The sequence below is a fragment of the Leptonotus elevatus genome, chromosome 3 (assembly GCF_054856555.1).
Source record: "Leptonotus elevatus isolate MCC_2025b chromosome 3, RoL_Lele_1.0, whole genome shotgun sequence".
NCBI classification, from domain to species: domain Eukaryota; kingdom Metazoa; phylum Chordata; class Actinopteri; order Syngnathiformes; family Syngnathidae; genus Leptonotus; species Leptonotus elevatus.
The window spans coordinates 20,569,346-20,589,766 of NC_141241.1; the positions used below are offsets into that span (position 1 = coordinate 20,569,346).

At 39.5% G+C, this 20,421-nt stretch overlaps 5 protein-coding genes across 6 annotated transcripts; 4 read left to right on the forward strand and 1 right to left on the reverse strand.

Moving 5' to 3' along the window:
- The first annotated feature begins 127 nt into the window (after positions 1-127).
- On the forward strand, positions 128-2,039 carry LOC147177392 (uncharacterized). The gene is made up of 2 exons (XM_086072153.1): positions 128-556; positions 705-2,039. Exons 1-2 carry the CDS (start codon positions 430-432, stop codon positions 1,061-1,063), a joined length of 486 nt encoding a protein of 161 aa, XP_085928279.1. The 5' UTR covers positions 128-429; the 3' UTR covers positions 1,064-2,039.
- A 1,369-nt stretch (positions 2,040-3,408) lies between these two features.
- On the reverse strand, positions 3,409-5,942 carry LOC147177393 (uncharacterized). Its single transcript, XM_086072144.1, has 2 exons — positions 5,484-5,942; positions 3,409-5,047 (listed from the first exon to the last, which is right to left on the reverse strand). The coding sequence occupies exons 1-2, from the start codon at positions 5,668-5,670 to the stop codon at positions 4,167-4,169; spliced, it is 1,068 nt and encodes a 355-aa protein (XP_085928270.1). The 5' UTR covers positions 5,671-5,942; the 3' UTR covers positions 3,409-4,166.
- Positions 5,943-6,236: 294 nt separating this feature from the next.
- LOC147177394 (uncharacterized) lies at positions 6,237-8,443 on the forward strand. Its single transcript, XM_086072140.1, has 2 exons — positions 6,237-6,549; positions 6,664-8,443. Exons 1-2 carry the CDS (start codon positions 6,486-6,488, stop codon positions 7,809-7,811), a joined length of 1,212 nt encoding a protein of 403 aa, XP_085928266.1. The 5' UTR covers positions 6,237-6,485; the 3' UTR covers positions 7,812-8,443.
- Positions 8,444-8,766: 323 nt separating this feature from the next.
- Positions 8,767-14,190, forward strand: LOC147177395 (uncharacterized). 2 transcript variants are annotated; one of them, XM_086072133.1, is made up of 3 exons: positions 8,767-9,177; positions 9,522-9,809; positions 12,465-14,190. In XM_086072133.1, the coding sequence occupies exons 1-3, from the start codon at positions 9,075-9,077 to the stop codon at positions 13,790-13,792; spliced, it is 1,719 nt and encodes a 572-aa protein (XP_085928259.1). In that variant the 5' UTR covers positions 8,767-9,074; the 3' UTR covers positions 13,793-14,190. The 2 variants fall into 2 exon arrangements, with proteins under 2 accessions (XP_085928259.1, XP_085928258.1); XM_086072132.1 differs by lacking the exons at positions 8,767-9,177; positions 9,522-9,809 and adding an exon at positions 10,673-11,767.
- A 538-nt stretch (positions 14,191-14,728) lies between these two features.
- Positions 14,729-18,673, forward strand: LOC147177396 (uncharacterized). The gene is made up of 2 exons (XM_086072141.1): positions 14,729-15,025; positions 17,553-18,673. Exons 1-2 carry the CDS (start codon positions 14,806-14,808, stop codon positions 18,500-18,502), a joined length of 1,170 nt encoding a protein of 389 aa, XP_085928267.1. The 5' UTR covers positions 14,729-14,805; the 3' UTR covers positions 18,503-18,673.
- Positions 18,674-20,421: the final 1,748 nt, after the last annotated feature.

Consider the following 20,421-nt stretch of genomic DNA (forward strand, 5'->3'; position numbering starts at 1 on the left):
CCCAGGAACCGTTCCTAATATATTCCGAAATTCAAGGAACTCTCGGGTCGTTTCAGGGTGGAAACGACAATATATTGTGTCCAAATACAGTTTGTCCAAATTGAGCTGCCGTACCTTTACCGACGCAGCTTTACTTCCGTGTACGTTTTGCTTGCTTGCTCTGGAAACAAAGACAAGTGTTCTTGATTAGTACTCAACGGCCTGAAGCCTCGATGCATTATGTCCCATTAGTTCTTCACATGAGTAAAACTTCACTCATTAAATCTTCGTGTGTTGATAAACTCGTCTCGGTGCACGTCGAAACAATCTCGGCCTAATTTATCTTAACTCGCTATCTGTAAACAAAGAGTTGTGTCTGTTATCATTTATCAACACGTAGGTAAACAGAGATCAAGTAGGAGTCAAAAGTGTCACGAATGCTGTTCGGGAATGTGTGTCAAACATGTGAAAGAAGAGTACGAGGAGGAACTTTGTCGAAAAAAAGAGGAGAATGAGCAGCAACGTCAACTATACAGCGTTGTTTTCAAGAAGCCTCAAGAGGAACCACAAAGAGCAGGTTTGTTTACTCTCGCTTGTTCAGTAACAATGTTAGTAATAACAGTAAGCTTTGTGTTTGTGTACTGTGTGACGTCACTGCTACCGTTGTACGTGTTAAGCTGTGTTTTTGCTAACCTCTAACATTCATTTTACCTTGTGTCATGCAGACATCAGTGAAAACGTTCATCCTGAGCAACAAGAGTGGAATTCTAGTGTGGTGCAGGAGAAGCCAGAGTACCAACATGTCAAACAGGAAGAGGAACCAGAGGCCCTTAATATTGAAGAGGAAGAAACTGATCTCACCAAGTTGCCCTTTAGTTGTATCATTGTGAAGGTTGAAGGTGATGATGATGATGATGATGATGATGATGATGATGAAAAATGTGATGGATACCACTGTGGAGACTCACAAGAAGATAGCCTTTTAGTCACACCAACAGGTAGTGACGACACGATGCCAAACTCTCCTGGCACTGATAACGGTGAGCACTCTAAAGGTGACATAACACTGACAACAAAGACTTGAAGTGCTCTCAATGTTACAAAACCTTTATTATCGAATGTACTCTGGAAAAAATATGATGATTCAAAGATGAGAGAAAACATTCAGTTGCTCGGATTGTGGTAAAAGATTTTCTTACACATGGGAACACACACTGGAGAGGAACATTTTTCCTGTTCAGTTTGTGGTAAACAATTCTCTATAAAAAAAGAAGTTTAATCAAGCACACAATAACACATTTTGGAGACAAGTCTTTTGTCTGCTCAGTCTGTAATTTAAGTTCCTGTAATTTCTCAAATTTAATAGCACACACAAGAATACACACTGGAGAAAAACCTTTTGTGTGCTCAGTTTGTGGCCAAAGTTTTACCACTTCTTCAAATTTAATAACACATACAAGAACACATACTGGGGGAAACCTTTTTCGTTCTCAGTTTAAAGTAAAACATTCTCTATGAAAGGAAGTTTAATAACACACACAAGGAGAACAACTTTTTACTGCAACACAAGTTTTGGTTCTTTCAGGATTGGTTAAACACTTGAGAACACACACTGGGGAGAAAACCTTTTCCTGCTCAGTTTGTAATCAATGATTCTCTCAAAAGCGCACCTTGACAAGACACACAACACACGTCAAAGTTAAGTCTTTCTCTTGCACAGTCTGCAATTTACGTTTCATGGCTCGTGCTGGATTGGTTTATCACATGAGAACACATCCCAGCGGGAAATCTTTTTCTTGCTTAGTGTGGAGTCAAAAGTTCTCTCAAAGACGAGCTTTGACAAGACACGCAAGAATGCACACTGGCGAGAAACCATTCAGTTGTGTTGCGTGTGATAAAAGATTAGATGACAAGTTTCGGATTAAGAAACACAAGTGTGATGGTGAGAAGAACGGCGATAAATGAATCTGTGATAATTTGGTAAGAAACTTTGGCTCTTTGTGATAAGCTGTAAAAGAGGACTTGTCATGCTCAATAAAATTCTAATTTTCTAATTTTCACACTTTTGCTGTTTTCTCCTTCAGACTTCGGAGAAGTCGGACATCCCCACAAAGTGATATCTTTATGGACAATTGGATAGAGAAATTCTTCGAAATTTGTACAAAACTAGTAGTGGATAATGAGATTTGCGATCCAGTTTATCCGGATTATGTTTTAATAAACCCTGATGTAATTTGTACCTTTTCTTGATGAATGAGTAGCCATTTTTCTCATAATTTTGATCATGGCAAAGTACATTGTATAGGTCTTCAAAATATTGTTTTGTTCATGAAAAAAATACAACTATTCTTACAACTTTTTTCTCTTAAAAAATTTACTTTTTCACAAAACTAGGCACATTTTTAATTTGAGAACTGCTGCTCAAGAGGGATGATGTGACCTACAAATTATTGCAGAGAAAGATGGTGCTTCACAATTTAATCCTTTGTAGGTGATGAAAATTACTTATATAAATTATAATATTTCGAAAATGTATTCTCCATTTACAGGGAGACAGGATACAAAATATCTATTTATTGAGTTGTGGTCTGCATTCAAGCAGCAGCGTGGAAACTTTACAGGCAATAGTCCAACCTTATGAGCGATAGGCATGATACACTCTAGACTGGTCACCATGACAATCCCGGCGCATTTCAGTAATCTAGCATTCAAACTTCCACTCTTTACTGACACCGAAGCAATGCTTTTGGAATGTGGGAGGGAAACAACGTGGCCAACAAAGTCTTGGCAGAGAGGTCATATAAGAAATGAGCTGCGATCTTCCTTTATAATTTCTTGTCCTTATTCAACAATGGTTGTGATACAGCTTACTTATTCCTTGGCCACTGCGGGTATTTTTTTTTTTCAATTTTGAAAGAATGGTGACCAAAGTACTTACACTGTATTAGGGTTGTAAACATTAGTGTCAAATAAGACTCAGGTAAAAGCAGAAGTAGTTATTCAACTACTGTACTTGAAGTCTTGAATGTTTAATGTCAATTCTATACAAAATCCATTTTGATAATTTGACAGAATTAAGAGAAAATTTCACTGCTAAAAAAATACACAAACTAAATTTCCATTGTTTATTAACTTATATTGTGTTGATTCTGATGATAGAAAAAAAAAAACTAGGTTTTTTTTCTAAACCAAGAGCTAGCTAGCCTGGTTCTGAGTGTCCCCTGGCTTTTCTAATGTGAATCAAGGGAGGAGGAAAAAAATGTTTCTCTCAATCCGTTTCCATTGTTAGATCAGGTGGCTTGAGCTAGGCTGTCGTCCCAGCACAGCGGTTCTTTTTATTCTTGTAGGAGGTACTAAACCCCATATCAGTTTCATATGCATGTTCACCAAACCCAATAATATTGCCTAAAAAAGAAGAAGTTCCAAGCACCATATTTAACATCTTTATTGAACTATTTTATGGCATTGTTGTGGCGTCAGATGGTGGAAGCTTAGATATACTAATGAGTGCATGCAAATGAGAAAACATGCATCAAGAAAAGAAAGCATACTATATATCTCCAGGACTATACATAACACGAGTTTAGCACATCACAACATATCGCAGAAGTCCACATATACAATATAAATACACATCCTCTAGCTTACAGTCACATGCATCAATGTTTGTTTGTCATGTACACACACCCGTTGCTGTCTGTGGAAAATCCTTGGCGCATTTATCGCTATTCTTGATATCCTGTTTAAGGTATGTACTAGAGAGCAAGACAATTTGGTGCACTAGTAAAATATGTCTTACTGGTAACACTTTGCTAATACTGTATGACATCTCTGCGCACTAGAAGGACGACGACATGGTACTAATGAAGCAAAACCGTGCACTAGTTGACTGTGTCAAGTTAGTGACATGATCAAATTCTACTAGTACTGCTAGTAAACAAGTGTAGTTTACCTCACTAGTAGCATGTAGTACTACTAGTGTACAAAAATGGCACCCAATATGAGAAAAACGTGACTTGTTCTACTAGCACTCATTTGTCTCACTAGTGAGGGCAAAGAACGTCCTTGTACATGGAACTTCAACTGAATCCCAAGAATATTGAATACATAAATGTTCAAACTGCTTTCCTTATCTGTTACTTTGGTGTTTATACATTTGATGTTGTTCTAAATGAAAGGGCTGCTAATCACACACACTTGAGCGCGACAGTCTCGCCGGTGTGTTTCTTCATGTGCTTACTCAAACCGGACTGATAGCAGAAACTTGTGTTGCAGATGGAGCAGGAGAAGGTTTTTTCCCCAATGTGTGTTCTGATATGTCTGATCAAACTTCTCTTCAGGGAGAATCTTTCACCGCAGAATGAGCAGATGCATGGTTTTTCTCCCGTGTGTCGCCTCATGTGTCTTATCAGGTTTCTCTTGTTGCCAAATGTTTTGTCACATTGAGGACATTGCGGTTTCTCCCCAAAGTGCGTCTCCATGTGTTGAAATAAGGCCGACTGAAAAGTAAAACTTGAGTTGCAGACTGAGCAGCAAAAAGGTTTTTCTCCCGTGTGTTTCCTTGTGTGTGTTATTAAATAATCCTTCCGAGAGAATCTTTTGCCGCAATCGGAGCACAGGAAAGGTTTCTCTCCCGTGTGACATCTCATGTGTCGTTTCAGATTCCTTTTGTTTCCAAACGTTTTGTCACACTGAGTACATTTCACGTGTTTGTCATCAGTGTGTCCTGTCACATCCCCTTTAGAGTGTTCATCATCCGTGTCAGACATTGTGTCGCCACTATCTGACAGCGGAGCTAAGCGGCTGTCTGTTTGTGATCCTCCGTCACCTTTTGTTGTCATGTGACGACTTGAGCTGCTGCTTGCAGCCTCTGCCCCTCTGTTCTCCTCACGCTGACTTTTGTCTTCGTCATCTTCACTCTTCACAATGACACGATACACCGAGAAATCCAGCCCTTGAAGATGCTCTCCATCCTCTTCCACTTTAATGTAGGGCGGCTCTGGCTCCACTTGCTCCACCCCGGATCTCTGCTCCTGCTGCTCAAGATGAAGATTTTCTTCACTGACATCTGGAGGACACAAAAAGTCAAACTTGGCACAGTCAATTAACATGTTTTTGTGGCATCACCACAATAAGTAGCGTGAACTCCCGCTATATCGTGGTTCATCGTTTATGCCACCACTATAATGCAGACTTTTATCTATGGACATTTATAGTACATAGGTAGGTCTATTGTATATACATTATTTTCGAAATATAGACCTTAAAGAATAGACCTTCGCTCGGTTCAACATGTTGGTGTTTAAATATACAGTATTTATTTGTTTTATGTGTAAGTAACACATAAACAGATTAAAGTAAGCGTTATTATTTGGAGATTTTTTTTTAGCAATGTCTTTCAGGAGGATGCACGCAAACTGCAAGGTGGTACTTCTAAAACTACACACATAAACTGTTACTAAACGTTACTAAAGTTAACATGTGTCAGGAAGAAATGAACAAACCTGGTACGTGTCGAGGCTTCTTGAAAACAGCATCCAGTAGTTGACGTTGTCGCTTGTTCTCCTCCTTCGTCCGACAAAGTTCCTCTTCGTACTCAGCTATCGTTCTTTCAAATACTACAAATACTTCTTCAACGGCCGCACTTAGTCGCTGATTCAGCAACGCTCTCAGCATTTGGACTTTACACATTTTCACACGATAATCAAAACACTTTAGTTTACACTCACACTCGAGCGCTGCTTGGCGCTATGTTGCTATCTTCGCAGCTAACAGACTAAGATAGCTTGAGGAGCTTCTATGTGCAATGTTTATTCAAACATTAATAACTAATTGTAATTTCTATGTTATGCAAACGAAATATTACCTACATAAAGAGCAAAAGGTACGGAAAGAACGCAATGACGAAGACTTATCTAACCTTTGATAATGTGTTTTCGTTTCTTTTTATTTACTTCCGGCACAGGAAAAAACGACGCTTCCATCATATTGACGCATTACTGCCTCCCTCAGGTGTAAACGTATCATTGCACGCTTTAATTTTTACGGAACAAAATGAATGAATTATAAACGTAAATAAACAAAATAAAACATGAAACATTCTACTGTACATCCAAACAATGATGTGAGAGAGTCGGAAACATTCTCCATTTACTGTGAAGATGCGGGACCAAGATTTTGCGTGAAATGACACATCCACACCAAAGGAGGCAGTAATGCATTTAAATGTACTAACGGTGTCTTGTCTACCGGAAATGAAAATCTAATCAAGGAAAATAATGCGACAGGACAATGTTATTAATATCGCCTTTATTATTTGTTTACTCGTTATCCGTTTATGTTTCTCTCACGTAATTGATTAAACGTATTTTCACTGCGTGTCAGTCCGTTCTGATGTGCCTGTTAAGTTATCGTTGCATGATAGATATGCAAAAAAGGAGACTTGTTTGTTTGCAACACGTCGTTAAACGGAGATTAAGTGTGAATGTAAATAGTTGGTGGGGGGAATGTGTGCGACAACGACAGCAGAGTATGATGAGGATTTCAAGAAGCAAGATGAAGAACACATAGGTTTGTTCACTTTTTCCTCTCATAATTGTAATTTTGGTTCCATAAAAATAGCACGATTTGACTGCGTAAAGCTGGACTTTTTCTAAACCATGGGTGTAATCTTGTGTCCTGCAGACATCAATGAAGATCTTCATCCTGAGCAGCGGGCGTGGAGCTCCAGGACGGAGCAGGAGGAGCACAAACTCCCCTACATCAAAGAGGAAGCGAAGGATCCAGAATCTACAGGCATTAAAGTGGAAGAGGAGGAACACATCATCAGTCAAGAGGGAGACCAGCTTCAAGGGGTGGAAAAGGACGACATCGGCAAGTTTCGATTCACTGTTGTTCATGTGAAGTTTGATGATGATGACGATGATGATGAAGAAGAAGATGATGGAGGATTCCAAGTCGACAACTTAGTTCCACTCTTATATTGTGATGACATAACGTCACACACTTGTGTCACTGATGATGATCAACACTCGAAAAGTGATGTGACATGTCACAATGACAAAACACACTTGACATGTCCTCAGTGTGACAAAACTTTTACCAACAAGAGGAATCTCAGAAGACACATGATAATTCATACGGGAGAAAAACCATTTATGTGTTCAGTTTGTGGGAAAAGATTCTTTCAGAAGGGATCTATGATAACACACACAAGAAAACATACTGGAGAAAAACCTTTTTCCTGCTCCGTGTGTGACAAATGTTTTAGTGATTATTCTACATTGGTGAAACACATAAGAACACACACCGGTGAGAAACCCTTTTCATGTTCAGTCTGCAGCAAAACATTCTCTCAAAAGGTGGCGATGCAAACGCACGCAAGAACACATACTGGAGAAAAATCTTTTTTCTGCGCCATCTGCAACATGAGTTTTAATGTTCGTTCAACGTTGGTTCACCACATGAGAACGCACACAGGTGAGAAACCATTCACCTGCTCAGTGTGCGACAAAAGTTTTGCTCATCCTACAGGATTGGCGAGGCACATGAGAACACACACTGGGGAGAAACCTTTTTCCTGCTCGGTCTGTAACAGAAGTTTTTCAATTCACAAGACGTTGATTCAACACATGAGAACGCACACTGGAGAGAAACCGTTCATCTGTGCAATATGCGGTCAAAGTTTCTCGCAAAGTGGAGCTTTACAAAGGCATGTACGATCACACACTGGCGAGAAACCGTTTGGTTGCAGTGCGTGTGATAAAAGATTTAATGATAAGTATAAGATTAAAAAGCACAAGTGTGCTGGAGAGAAGAGCAGCAACACATGAAGTCCAGGGAAATGTGACGAGAACATTAAAGCAGTTGTGGTTAGCTGGAAAAGTGTGATTCCAAAATTGCTATCATCCTGATGTTCAAAAGCATTTGGATTTAAAATTTTATAATTCATCACCATTGATTTAAAATAAAGAAATCACGATGTGACTAAAGTTTTGCATTTCTGCTTGAAAAGTTTCACTGTAAAGACTGGAAATATTGATAGGCTGCGTGAAATGGCAGACATTTTATGCAGAATACATCAGTTTTTTGGTGTTATTAAATATTTGAATAAATTGATTGTCGTCCTTACTAATACAGAAATACCTTGACATCAAAGTTTAATACATTCTGTGACCGAGCTCATAAACTAATTTATTCACATAGGAAATATGTTTTCCTATTTTATTGAATTAAAATGTCATTATACATTCCTAGTATTCCTAATAATGAAAATACTAACTGCATTGTAATATATGAATTCCATTATGAAACAGATTAAAACATTGTAAAGAAATAAGATGGTTTTGAATGGAAAGTGTTATCTTTTTCTTTTTTTTTTGCTGCTTTGTTGTTGTTATTGTCTAATCAGATTTTAGCCTCTGTGTTCTTTCTTCCATTTCAACCTTATCTGCCTGAAGCTTTCAGATTCAGCAGCGCTGGTGCTGGCCCAGAAATCTTTACGATCATTCTTTAACCAATCAGATTTCAAATTTTCCCCAGAAGGCGAATGCTATTAATAAAAATACAAATAAAAGTTTTTATTGTGAAAATGTCCCAGCTGATGCACAAAACACAGTGTGATACTGCGTTTTTGTTTAGTATTGAGGTTTTTCGACCGGACCGGAGAGATGTGGAAGTCGGATCCCCACTGAAGGCCCTTGTACCAAATGCACAAACAGTGCCGCTGCCATAGTGTAATGTAATGACGCGTCCTCACCAAAGGAGTCAGTAACGCACCAGCATGGGCCAACTGAGTCTTCTCTGCAGGAAATTGAATGTAGGTCAGAACTGCAGGAAGCAAGACTGTGCAATTATGTCCCTAATATTGGCATTAATATTGTGCCGTTTGCTTTGTCATCTATTTATATTTAGGTCGTGTAACCGATTACCTAGCCGACTCTTCTTGTCGGCGCACGATGACGCTTCACCTGCTAGTTTAGCCCGCTAGCTGCTAACAAAGAGACGCGGAAGTTAGCTTCATACGGTACCTCGGCGATCCAGTGTGTGTTTTCATTTTTGGGATTGATTGATTATCGGATGACAGTTTGTAAAGAATGATAGCTGATTACGAAGAGGAAAATTGTCGATCAAAAGAGGAAAACGAGCGACAACGTCAACTACTGGACGCTGTTTTCAAGCATCAAGATGAAAGATCAGGTTTGTTCATCTGATCATCTCTCAGATTTTCATCACTTTTGGGTCTAGGGATTCCTTATAGGGAAGATTCTCCCCGATAGTTACAACGTGTCAACAAATGGCATGGGATTTTTTTTAGGAGAAAAAAGTCTCACTTATTTACAAGAACAAATGTTTTTAGTTTGTTGTTTCGCAAAGTAATTGCAATAAAATTGTAAAGGTTTCTTTTCCTGTGTAAACTGATCAAATTACCTTTTAAAAAAATATTGCTTTCTACCCTCACTATGCTTCAAAATCATAATATTGTAACTTGACTCAGCAAAGTAACTTTTCTAAACCACATGCACATGTCTTGTTTCTTGCAGATGTCAGTGAAGAAGAGCAGCAGGAGTGGAGCCCTAGGACAGAGCAGCCTGAGTCAGCATGCATTAAGGAGGAAGAAGACGAGCACAGCATCGGTCAGGAGGGAGAGCAATTTCAAGAGCTGGAGGAGGCTGATCTCACTCGGCTCTCCTTTAACTGTGTCATTGTAAAGAGTGAAGATGAAGGTGATGGAGATCACTGTGGAGAAGCAGACAGCCACTTTGCTCCACTATCAGATGGTGACAACACATCACACTCTCCTGACACGGAAAATGACGAACACTCTAAAGGTGACAACAAAGGTTTGGCATGTCTTCAGTGTGACAAAACTTTTAGCAACAATGCAAATCTGAGAAGACACATGATGATTCACACGGGAGAAAAACCTTTCATGTGCTCAGTTTGTGGGAAAAGATTCTCTCAGAAGACATCGATGATAACGCACTCGAGAACACACACTGGAGAAAAACCCTTTTCCTGCTCGGTGTGCCACAAATGCTTTGGTGATTATTCCACTTTGACCAAACACATGAGAACACACACGGGTGAGAAACCCTTTTCATGTTCTATCTGCGGTAAAAGATTCTCTCAGAAGGCAACTATGAGAACGCACACGAGAACACACACTGGGGAAAAAGCATTTTTCTGCTCGTTCTGCAATACACGTTTTAATGTTCGTTCAACATTGGTCCAACATATGAGAACCCACACTGGTGAGAAACCCTTTACCTGCTCAGTGTGTGCCAAAAGTTTTGGTCATCCTGCAGCGCTGGCTAGACACGCAAGAACACACACTGGGGAGAAAGTGTTCAATTGCTGTGTGTGTGGTCAAAGGTTCTCTTACAAGTATCAGGTGAACAAGCACAAGTGTGTTGGCAAAGAAGAGCAGCAGTGAAGTAAGATGGATGACTTTAAATAAACTGAAGAAATGCTTACTTTCACTTGTCGCAAACGCTGTTGATGTTCAATTGCAAATGAGCTGCAATGATGGATTTACAGTGTACAGTACTCATAACTTATTACTCTATAGTGCCTTTCAAAGGACCTATGGATGCTATTCATTCATGTTTAAGATTTCCTATACAGTCCATGGTTGTTGTCAAATTAACAGTTTGAATTCAAGATTATCAAACATATCCAGTATTTAATAATAAATAAAACTTAAAGACTGTACGTGTGGCTCCAACAACGGAAACACAAAATAGACTTTAAAGAGCACAGAGGCGCAAAGGTAGCAAAGAACTCACATTGGACTTCAGACAAAACTACACAATATACTCTGGTAACGGTGATGACTGAACAGCTTTTATTAATAGTGATAATAATTAAACGTAGAAAAGTACAGACTTAAAAATGTAAATGAATTTTACTGTTATTTATATACAATACCAGTTTTGATAACTTGATAAAATATTGGATTAACTAATGCAGTGATCCTTAAAGTGTGGTACCTTAACCCTCTGGTGATACTTGAAAGAATCACTTAAAGGTTGAAATTGCATAATGTTAAAATGCTTAAAAATGTAGCACAGTGCTTTTGTTGTATTTTTAAGTGCAATACATTTGCATTTAATAATTTAGAAATTCTCCATCTCAAGCATTTTTTTTATTTTTTTTGCTTTTCTAATCAGTACATTAAAATAATATCGGTTATTCAGTACAGTTTCTTATTTTGCTATAGTTAATTACGTGCAGCGTTAATGTTCAAACTGAAAAAAAAAAACTTTTTTTTTTAAGGGCGGGGCAAAATTCCGAGAAAAGAACTCGCAAATTTGCCACTTTATAAAGTCGTAAATTCGCGAGTTTATAAAGTGGCAGATTTGTAGGAATAAAACCTCGACCTAAAAAAATGTAAGTACAGTAACGTATGACTTATTTTTTGTGTCAGAAGTTATAACGTGTAATGACTCCTCCACACTTGTGGCGGCAGTAATGTGCTGAAAGGTAACAATTGCGTCTTGCTTGCCGGAAGTAAATGCAAAGAAAAGCAAAGTTAGCATGACAGCGTTTAGCATGTGTCCGGATAAACACGTCTCGGTTCGGTGCTAGCTTAGCTCGTTAGTTGCTAACAAAGAGACGCGTTTGTTATCGCGAAGTAAACATGAAGTGTGAGTGTTAAGTGTGAAAATGTGTACAAAAAGTGTGAACGAAGATTACGACGAGGACCTTTCTCGAACAAAAGAGGGAAACGAACGTCAACTACTGGACGCTGCATTCAAGAAGCATCAAGTTGTGTTACCCAGAGAAGGTTAGTTCACTCGCTTGTTTGTAACTACCGTACAGGAGGTTTGATAGTAGTAAGTTAATTTTCGTAATATAATCCTCTGTCGGAAAGGTAAACATCAGGTATTTTTGTGCCTGGTACGATGCCCCCCACAATAGCTTCGCGTTCTCGTTCATATAACATTAGTACAGTAACAAGATTCCACACCGCGAGGCACTTAAAAGTGCTCAAGGACTTTCTGCATCATTGGATATTATAATTACTCCATTACTGGTCTTGAAATGGTTCAACGGTTATCTACATCATATGCACAACTGTCATTATATTGTAGTTACCGCACTACTGGTCACTTTATTTTTGCTTGATGGCTCTCCTGATTGTTTGCACAGCTGTCATTAGCCTGTACTTCAGTACTAATACTCAGACATTACGTAAAGACTTTGTACATATGTGTCACCTCTTTATTTGTCATAGTTGCTTGTTACTGCAAAACTAGTGTAGCGCATACTACCGGAGACAAATTTTTGGTGTTTTTTATTTATTTATGTTTTTAATAAATATATATTCAATTCCTATGCTTTGCTGTGCAGTCAGATGGTCATTGTTTTACACACGCATCATCATCATCATCATCACAAATGTCACATGTAGGCTCTTTACCACTGTTCTTTCTTTTTTTTAAGGGTACAGCCATAAAATGTGTCTGTCTTCTTGTCTCCAGGAGACAACAGCGAAGAATATCTTCATCCTGAGCAGCAGGAATGGAACTTCAGGGTGGAAGAGTATGAGCCACAGCCCCCAAATGTTAAAGAGGAAGAGGAACAGCTAGACTACCCTTATGTAAAAGATGAACAGGAGTCAGAACCACCTCTTATTGAACATGATGATGAAGAGCCCCTCAACATTAAAGAGGAAGAAGAGGAGGATGATATTACCAACGTTCCATGGACTTGTGTCATTGTAAAGGGGGAAGATGAAGAAGACCAAGATGAGTGGTCAATGCTTCATCCCAGTGAAAGTGAGGACAACAGAGGGGAGAAGCCTCCAAGCAGCAGTTCAAGTCAATACATGACAACAGAAGGTGGTGGAGACCACTGTGGACAAGCAGACAGCGTATTAGCTCCACTATCAGAGAGTGACGACATAACGTCACACACTTCTGACACGGATGATGACAAACATGTTAAAGGGAAACCTTTTGCTTGTTCAGTCTGCAGCACACATTTTAATGTCCATTCACGTTTTGTTCAACATATGAGAAAACACACTGGGGAAAAGCCCTTTTCCTGCTCAGTTTGTGGTCAAACATTTTCTCAAAGAGGCGCGTTGACAAGACACACAAGAACACACTCCGGGGAGAAACCTTTTTGTTGTTCCGTCTGTGGTAAAGGATTTACTCAGAAAGAACATTTGGTAACACACACCAGAACACACACAGGAGAGAAACCTTTTTCCTGCTCAGTGTGTGGTAAAAGTTTCTCTATAAAGGGGAATTTGATAACGCACACAAAAATACACACTGGCGAGAAATCTTTTGTCTGCTCAGTCTGCGATTTAAGTTTTGTTGACCGTTCATCATTGGTTCAACACATTAGAACACACACTGGGGAGAAACCTTTTTCCTGTTCAGTGTGTGGCAAAAGATTCACTCAGAAGGGACAGTTAAACACACACTCAAGAACACATACTGGAGAAAAACCTTTTGCCTGCTCAGTCTGCAACTTGGGTTTTGGAGATCGTTCCACATTGGTTCTACACATGAGAACACACACTGGGGAGAAACCGTTTTCCTGCTCAGTTTGTAATAAAAGATTTGCCCAGAGGGCACATTTAAGAACACACTCAAGGACACACACTGGAGAGAAACCTTATGCCTGTTCAGTGTGCAACACGAGTTTTGCTGATCGTTCATCATTGGTTCAACACACACGAATACACACTGGTGAGAAAGTGTTTGGTTGCAATGTGTGTAATCAAAGGTTTTCTTACAAGTATCAGATGAACAAACACAAGTGTGCTAGTGAGAAGAACAGCAGCACACGAAGCTGAGGATTATATTAGATCCTAAATGAAACACAAGTCTTCAAAGTAATAGCATATAATACTGTCTATGTCAGAACATTACATGATAGTTTGATTGACCAGAATCAACCTTACTCTCTGCACAAAAAGTTTGTAGCATTAGTGTCACTTGAGTACGATAGCAACACAACACTGTATCAGACTCCTGCATGTGATCAGAAAATAATGTACTGTATTTGTCTTTACAATTTGTGACATATTAGGTGGCACTTCAGTCAAGGCCATTCTTGTAAATGTCTTTTGTAACTGCAAACAGAATCTGTCACAATCACGGATCTGCAATTGCTGTTCTGCTGAGAATACTTTGTGTTTTGCATCCTGCAAGCTGCTATGTCCAACCTCTTCTCTTCTATGCATAGAATAGAATAAAAATGATAAAAAAAAGACCAATCCTCATGTTTATTTTGCTAACATACAGTTATACTTAAAAAAATACAAATAAATATATATAGAGGTAATATTCATTTTTTTGGGAGTACATATGACTTGTATGTATCAGTGTTAAGGCAATGAATGGTGCCATACACAAAAGAACATAGATATATGTTTTGAGCATGACTGTATGTTAACCACAACAATACAGTAATACTAGGCATTACGTACAAAAATCTACGTTAAGAGTGTATGCACAAACATACGTCTGGCTCACATTCTGGAGATCCGGGTAAGAATCTCCTTTGGAACAATGTTGCCTATATGAAGATCTTGTGACTACAATTCTCGCGTTTGTAACAAACTAAAACATATAAAAATCGGTAAATTCATCGAATTAGTATTGCAAACTACGACCAAGGATAGCAGAGGACTCCCGGTTCAAGATGGCCACTGCGTCGTAACGTCATCAACCCGCCACCACTATATGCCGCAGGTGGAGCATGCGCTTTCTCTGCTGTCCATCACGGCGCCATCTTGAGTCCTTTTTCCTGTTAGCTTTGTTGCAAACAAAGACGGTAAGACGTGGGGAAGCAAAGCTCAAGTTTATGACGTGTTGGGATAATAGTTTGAAAATGTGTAAAGTAGAAATGCTGAGAGCGTTGCTGAATCGGCGACTAAGTGCGGCTGTCGAAGAAGTAGTTGGAGTTTTTGCAAGGACGATAGCAGAGTACGAGGAGGAACTTTGTCGAACAAGAGAGGAGAACCAGCGACAACGTCAACAATTGGACGCTGTTGTCAAGAACCAAAACGTGTTACACGTAACAGGTTTGTTTATTAACCTTATACTATAACATTAAACACGATTCTTCCTGTGGTGGGAGTTTCTGTTGAGCCTTGTTCAATATTAACAGCAAGGCAAACATTCAAAAGCATGAACAATAATTGCTCAGTAAATTTGAACACTAGCATTAGGGTTGTAGCCTTCGATTGGCTCAGAAGTTCTTGAACAAAATGTGTGAAGCTGGGTGATCTAACGCCCTCTTTTGGGAGGACAGACCATTTTCTTACGTCCTGTTCTGGCGTCCGGGGTTTTTATAAGTTCATGAAAATGTCCGGTTGGCATTGCGTTACTAATAGGAGGTGATGTACACTGTGTAACAGGGCCAATTGTCCTCTTTTTTTGGGGGGGGGGGGGCTAATCGGGATATGGTCACCCTAGTACAGGGGTGGGCAAACTTTTTGACTTGCGGGCCACAATGGGTTTGAAATTTTGACAGATGGGCCGGACCAGGAGCATTTGGACCTCATAGCACAGTAAACACACACAGATAAATGTACAACCCGATTTACTTATAGTGTGCACTAAGGACTGCGTTTTTCAAATGTGCAAAATCCACTTATTTAAAACAGCTTTTCCAATAGCTTCATTTTTATTGTTTTAGCTCAACTTTTGCTGTGTTTTTATGCTTTGTAAAGTGACCTTGGGTGTTCTGAAAGGTGCTGTTTTTAAATGAAATGTATTATTATTATTATGATTATTATAAAATAGCCCTATTCCAGGTAGTACGTTTGCCTCAATGAATATGCAAGATGCGGCATTTATACACTATTTGGCAAAGTGGGAGGGGAAATGTAAATTGATTATAATAGCACATACACTGTGATCTGTCAAACCTGGTGATTGCATCTATTTTTAATATATTTCAATTCAAGGCGTAAAGATGATCACTTTCAACATTCAAAACATATTATTACCCAACGAAATACTCAATGTCAATCATTTCTGCTCCACTGCTGTGCATAAAGGCACACTCAATTAAAAGACGCACTTTCAAACTTTTTTTTCATAACAGAACATAAGTAGAAAAACTCACAAATTTCAGCAGTCCGACGTTTTTTCCTGTTAAATTTGGCGATCCATCCGTGGTGACATTGGAAAGTTTACTCCAAGGAAGCTTCATCCTCTCAATGACAGCGGACACATGTGCATACAAGTCCTCTCCTCGCGTTTTCCCCTTCAGCGACTCCATGCTCAAAAGCTCCTCAGTTATCTCAAAACTGTCATTTATCCCTCGGATGAAAATTAGGAGCTGAGCAGTGTCTTTTATGTCGTTACTTTCATCAAGTGCCAGTGAATATAACGTAAAGGTCCCCGCCTTTTTATTTAACGTGCTCACTATATCTTCATCAATCAGTTCCACACGGCGAGTCACTGTCCTGCGTGATCTCTCTCTGTCTCTACCATGCATTCTTTCAAAAACTCGCCTTCGGAGAAAGGCTTCGCCAATTTGAACGCCAGCAAAAAACCTGCCCTGGTACTTGACTCCTGAATTGAAGTTTGTCGGTGAAAAAAATTCTGCTGAGCCTGTAAATTAGCCGCCAACCTCTGTGCAGTAGCCTCCCGTTCTTGTGTTGACTGCTTGCTAGCATAATTTGCATGTTTCGTGGCAAAGTGACGGCTGATATTGTACTCTTTAAAAACTGCAACGGCTTCTTGGCATATCAGACATACAGCCGTTGATCGGACTTCAGTGTTGTCCACTCTTTATTAAACACTCGGCCCTCACCGTCCACTTTCCTTTTCTTTGGTCCGCTCATTTCTACAGACGGGGTCAGATGGTCACTCACAGCAGTCCTTCACTTTACGTGAGACCGCGCCAGCGATTTTATTTTCTGCACCCTCGTAATTAAAGAAGCGAAATAACGCCATAATATGTGTGTGTTAAGAGCGGCAACTTAATCGCTGTCCTTGGTACCCGCGGTAAAGCACTATTAGGGACGTGAAGGGAATTTTGTTTTTGCATATTTTCTCTGGCCCACCCATTTTTCCTCAGGCCCACCCACAATAAAAATCCTGGCGCCGCAGCTGGCGCCACCTATTGGTGAAACGCTGGCATTGCAGGGACAACATTAAATTAATGATTTTGAATTTTTTTCTAGCCTTATTGGATAAGTTCGGCGGGCCGGATTGAAAAGCATAACGGGCCGTATTTGGCCCGCGGGCCGGGTTTTGCCCATGTCTGCCCTAGTATCTCGAAATGTTTTGGGCATTGTTTGTAGTGTCCCCTAGGGGTCAGTGCTGAGACCAAAATTATTCACCCTGATGATGAATGATTTATTATGCTTGTACAGTATGTTCCAATTACTGAAGTTTGTACTGTTTCCAGATGGCACGCGTATCTCAGCTTATGGTGTGAACATTTTAGGAAAATCTAAGATCCTTCATTTATTTTATACATTTCCCACTAATGACGTAATGGTACATTTGTTTAACTGTCGTTAAACTACAAAGCACAATCAAACAAACTTGAATGGCTTTTCCAAACTGCATTTGTCTTCTTGTGTCACACAGACATCAGTGAAGAAAATAGTCATTCTGAGCAGCAAGAGTGGATTTCTAGGGTGGAGCAGCAAGAGCAAACGCCTCCCAACATTAAAAAGGAAGAGAAGGAGGATGATATCACCAAGATGGCGTTTACATATGTCCCTTTGCAAAGTGAAGATGAAGCCAAAGGTGAGAATGAGAACAACAGAGGGCTGGAGCAGCCAAGCAGCAGCTCAAGCCATTACATGAAAACAGAAGCTGATGGAGACCACTGTGGAGGATCCCATGCAGACATCTATTTACCTCCACTCTCACTTGGTGGCAACATGTCTGCCACATGTGATGAACACTCTAACAATGGTACCACATCTCACATTGATAACCAAGTTTTGACTTGTCGTCAGTATGACAAATCCTTTGGCTTCAAGCCATCTTTAAAATGTCACTTGAGAACTCACACTGATAACAATGACTTGAAATGTCCTGAGTGTGACACCACATTTCCTAACCAGGCAGATTTAAAAGGACACATGAGAATTCATACTGGAGAGAAGCCATTTTCTTGCTCAGTGTGTTCAAAAGAATTTGATCACAGAGGAACTTTGACAGCACACATGAGAACACACACTGGTGAGAGACCATTCGCGTGCTCAGTATGTGGTCAGCGATTCACAGTGAGATCGAATATGGTAAAACACATGTTAATACACACAGGGGAGAAACCTTTTGTTTGCTCGGTGTGCGGTCGTAGAGTAAATCAAAAGAGTAGCTTAATTACTCACATGAGAACGCATACTGGAGAGAAACCATTTTCCTGCTCAAGCTGCAGGAAAAGTTTTTCAGATCGCTCCTCAATGATTCGACACATGAGAACGCACACGGGTGAGAAATTGTTCAGTTGCAGTGTGTGTGATCAAAGATTTTCTCGTAAGGACAAGCTGAACCAACACAAGTGTGCTAAGAAGAAATTTAGCTGAGCGAGAATGACTTAATTTTTTATTTTTATTTTTTTTAACAATACTGCACAAAATGTTTGATCCTGTATCGTGTGTGTGTGTGTGTGATCCTGATTCCTGCAGCAGCTGTTACCTGTGGATATGCATCAAACATTTGAATTTTGTACAATAAAATTTATTTTCCAGTCTTCATCTTCACTGTCTTGTGTATTATTCAGGTTATTGTGGGCCGTTAGGACATCAATTAGAAGGCAAGGTCAATTTTTTCGTATTGCAGAATAAAGTACATACAAAAGGCAGTTAAATAGCGCTTAATAAGGTAAAAAAATAATAATTATACAGAGGCTTGAAACGTTTCCCAGTCAAATTATGATGCATGATTGCAATTTACAAAAAGAGAAAACCCGGCCATGCAACATTTCCTGGGGACTTTTAAATTGTGGGGAAAATGCCAAATGTCTCAGAGAAGAAAAAATGTGTGGGATACTAGATAGTCTGGGAAATAGTAATGTTTAAGTTGGAAAGGGGACTACATATGGACAAGTTTCTTGAAGACTGTGGTCTGATCCAGTTGAGTGAAATACTTCTGGTGGATACAAATTGAGATGGGAAATGTGAGGATTGTGGGCTGTGGCGTCATGCAACTGTCTTCATAAATCATGTTACACCAAGTAAAATAAGGAATTACTCAAAATAATTTGAGGTGAATCAAAAGTTTAATGTGTGATTACACTCTACAAACTGAAAGAGCCCAGAATAGTCTCACTGTTAGAAACTAGAGAGTGTAATTACACCTCCTCACCTGAAAGAGGCAGTAAAACACTAGAGTGTGCTGTCTTGTTTGCCGGAAATAAACCTAAAGGAAAGCAAAGTTAGCTAGTTGGTTAGTGTTTAGCCGTCACAGCGGCCTTTATTTTATTGTAACTTGTTGTTGTTGTTTTTATATTCTGTTAGTATTTCTGTCATAATCACACAGCTGATAAAATGTAGATTTTTGCATCTGGAAAAACTCTTCCCCGCTTCTCTAGTTAGCTGCTAGCTCAAAAAGGGACACCAATACGTTGCTAAGTGTGAAGTGTTTTGATAATCGTGTGAAACAACATGTGTAAAATAGAAATGCTGAGAGCGTTAGACACAAAGTCTAACACTGGTGATGAGCACTCTGGAGGTGATATCACAGGTTCCATGGAAAACACACACTTGACATGTCTTCAGTGTGACAAAACTTTGGTACCAAATACACTTTGAGAGTGCACATGAGAACACACACAGGACGGAAACCTTTTTCTTGCTCATTTTGCAATAAAACATTCTCTCAAAAAGTAAAGTTGATAACACACACAAGAACACACACTGGAGAGAAACCCCTTTCCTGTTTAGGCTGCAACAAGAATTTTCGTGATCATTCAGCGTTGGTTCAACACAAGCGAACGCACACTGGTGAGAAACCGTGGCCAACACTTCTCGTTCAGATCAAATATGGTAACACACATGAGAACACAGACTGGAGAGAAACCTTTTGCCTGCTCAGTGTGTGGACTGAGTAACTCAAAAGATTAGTTTACCAAATCACATGAGAACACACACCGGAGAGAGACCTTTTGCCTGCTCCATCTGCAACAAAACTTTTTTTGTGACCATTCAACATTGGCTAGACACATGACCACTCACACTGGGGAGAAAGTTTTCAATTGCAGCGTGTGTGAAAAGAGATTCTCTTGTAAAGAGAAGCTAAACAAGCACAAGTGTGCTGGAAAGAAATTGAGTTGTGGGACTTTAATAAACTGTGAAGACCCTTTGGAACAGTGTCACCACTTATAACTAATAGTAAATATTATGATGTAAATAGAAATGCTCTGGAGACAGGATGGTGATTGGTGGAGAACCAGGAAGTGAACGGTGTGCAGATATGTTTGTTTGGTTGGTTTGGAAACGGTACT